Below are 2,871 nucleotides of genomic sequence, written 5' to 3'. Positions count from 1 at the left end.
AAAACTATGATTAACTGTTTTCAACACTTTTTCTCATTTTTTGATGGTTTCATTTTGACCATAGATAAAGCCAATCTTGGAACACCGATCACAATTATGTAGTATGTTTGCACATAACCAGCGCCATGATGTCAGGCTAGAAGGTAGTGCAAGAGTCCTTCTGGTTGCATAAAATCACAAACTGTACAAAATAGATTTTGCATGTGTACCCAGGTTTAGGACCCTCGTAGTGAGGTAAAACCCCTACGTTCTTCCTTGGAGTGGTACGTATTGATATCTCTCGGAGAGAGTATGATGTTACAATGTGGTGTCTTGATGAAGATCTCTCTAGATCTAGATCTGATATATTTATTTATTTTACGTGTTTACCTTGTACTCAGTTGCACGTTTCTCAACCAAAATTTTACAAAAGCTTTATGTGCATTTCTAGGCATTTTTGTTTGTTTGCGAGTCGTGCATTTCTAGGCTTGAAATTTGAGGAAATGTGCAGCTGCTCAGTTGAAATTGGTAAGCCAAAATTCCACTGATTGAGAGAGCACTGTCAAAAGGGACCCACATGATCCTCTCACTGTGCTGGCGTCTCCATCGCGGCATCGGCAACCTCTCGCGCTTCCTCCACGTGCAACTCGGCCACCTCACTCTACTCTACCACTGAGCTGCAGTGAGCTCAACACCACACACGCACAGCAGATAGCTCTCGCAAACTACCACAGCCAGGCACGTCTGTACATACATCCAAGCAATGCTGCCGTCCTTCTCCCCGGCGGCCACCGCGGCGGCGACGCCCCCTCGCCCCATCCCGGGCGGCTACGGTATCCCCGTGCTCGGCCCGCTCCGCGACCGCCTGGACTACTTCTGGTTCCAGGGGCCCGAGGAGTTCTTCCGCCGCCGCGCCGCCCAGCACCGGAGCACGGTGTTCCGGGCCAACATCCCGCCCACGTTCCCCTTCTTCCTCGGCGTCGACCCGCGCGTGGTCGCCATCGTCGACACCGCCGCCTTCACGGCGCTCTTCGACAACACCCTCGTCGACAAGCGCGACTGCCTCATCGGGCCCTACAACCCATCCGACTCCTTCACCGGCGGCACCCGCGTGGGCGTGTACCTGGACACGGAGGAGCCCGAGCACGCCCGCACCAAGGCATACTCCATGGAACTCCTCCGCCGCAGCTCCCGCGTCTGGGCCCCCGAGTTCCTCGCCGGCGTCGACACCATGCTCACCGCCGTCGAGTCGGACCTCGCCGCCGGCAAGGAAGGCGGCGCCAGCTACCTGGTCCCGCTGCAGCAGTGCATCTTCCGGTTCCTGTGCAAGGCGGTGACCGGCGCGGACCCGGCGGCGGAGAGCCTCGTCGACCGCTTCGGGTTCTACATCCTGGACGTGTGGCTGGGCCTCCAGCTGGTGCCGACGCAGAAGGTCGGCGCCATCCCGCAGCCGCTGGAGGAGCTCCTCCTGCACTCCTTCCCGTTCCCCTCCATCATCGTCAAGCCAGGCTACGACATACTCTACCGCTTCATCGAGAAGCACGGCGCGGAGGCCGTCGCCGTCGGGGTGGACAGTCACGGGCTCACCGTCAAGGACGCCGTCAACAACATCCTCTTCGTGCTCGGCTTCAACGCCTTCGGCGGCTTCTCCGTCTTCCTCCCCTTCCTCGTGCTCGAGATCGGCAAGGCCGACGCGGGCGCGCTCCGGACCCGGCTCCGGGACGAGGTCCGCGCCGCGCTGGAGGAGACCGGCGGAGAGGTCGGGTTCGCGGCGGTGGCCAAGGGGAGGATGCCGCTGGTGCGGTCGACGGTGTACGAGGTGCTCCGGACGCGGCCGCCCGTGCCGCTGCAGTTCGGGCGCGCGCGGCAGGACTTCGTGCTGCGCTCCCACGGCGGCGAAGGGTTCGCGGTGGCGCGGGGCGAGATGCTGTGCGGGTACCAGCCGCTGGCGATGCGCGACCCGGCGGTGTTCGACCGGCCGGAGGAGTTCGTGGCGGACAGGTTCGTCGGGGAGGAAGGGGAGAAGCTGCTGAGCTACGTGTACTGGTCCAATGGCCCCGAGACGGAGGACCCCGCGCTGGGCAACAAGCAGTGCGCCGCCAAGGACGCCGTCATTGCCACCGCCTGCATGCTCGTCGCCGAGCTCTTCCGCCGCTACGACGACTTCCAGTGCGAAGGCACATCCTTCACCAAGCTCCATAAGCGGCAGCCCAGCTGAACTACTGATGGAGTTCATCAGTACGTCCACGTCAGCTGCATCTAGTAGGAAATGACTAGCTCCATTTTTTTTTTGTTTTCGCTCGACTTCTCCCAGCAATAGGTCTATCAGGTGAGCTTGGTAAATAAGAAAATAAATCTCTCTCCATGTATCTGTAAGGATTCAGTCCATTCTGGTGGTAAATACGGAGTACTCCGTAATTGATTTACTTATCAGTGGCAGCGCTCCACAGGAACTGTACTACCGAAGTATACATGTAATGTATTTTATCCGCGGAAACTCAAAAGGAAGTTCAAGTTACACCTAGCTTTTTATTTTTAAAACTCTCAGAATTCATATTTCAAGTTCAAAAAGATAAAACAAAAATCTAGAGCAGCTAATGATGTACTGTATACTATAGACGTTCTAATCCCAATAACAACAGAAGAAACTGTACATGCTAAGAGCATGTCTAATGGAACCCTTAAACCCTTATAGCTATAAGGGTCAAGAATTGGTAAAATTGGAGGGGTTGGAGGTGTGAAAAACAGGAGGCATTTAGTGGAACCCTTAAACCCTTAAATTTTGAGGGTTGAGGCAAATAGTGGAACCCTCAAACCCTTATAATTTAAGGGTTTGAGGGTTCCACTATTTGCCTCAACCCTAAAACCCTCAAACTCTCATCACAATATCAT

General features: G+C 55.6%; 1 protein-coding gene across 1 annotated transcript; it reads left to right on the top strand.

Annotated features, from left to right (window-relative positions):
- The first annotated feature begins 723 nt into the window (after positions 1-723).
- Positions 724-2,381, top strand: LOC124686157 (linolenate hydroperoxide lyase, chloroplastic-like). The gene has a single exon (XM_047220145.1). The coding sequence runs from the start codon at positions 743-745 to the stop codon at positions 2,195-2,197; it is 1,455 nt and encodes a 484-aa protein (XP_047076101.1). The 5' UTR covers positions 724-742; the 3' UTR covers positions 2,198-2,381.
- The last annotated feature ends 490 nt before the right edge of the window (positions 2,382-2,871 follow it).

The sequence above is a fragment of the Lolium rigidum genome, chromosome 2, assembly GCF_022539505.1.
Source record: "Lolium rigidum isolate FL_2022 chromosome 2, APGP_CSIRO_Lrig_0.1, whole genome shotgun sequence".
NCBI lineage: Eukaryota > Viridiplantae > Streptophyta > Magnoliopsida > Poales > Poaceae > Lolium > Lolium rigidum.
The sequence above is the reverse complement of the archived record's forward strand: the minus strand, read 5'-3'. Positions and strand labels throughout refer to the sequence as shown.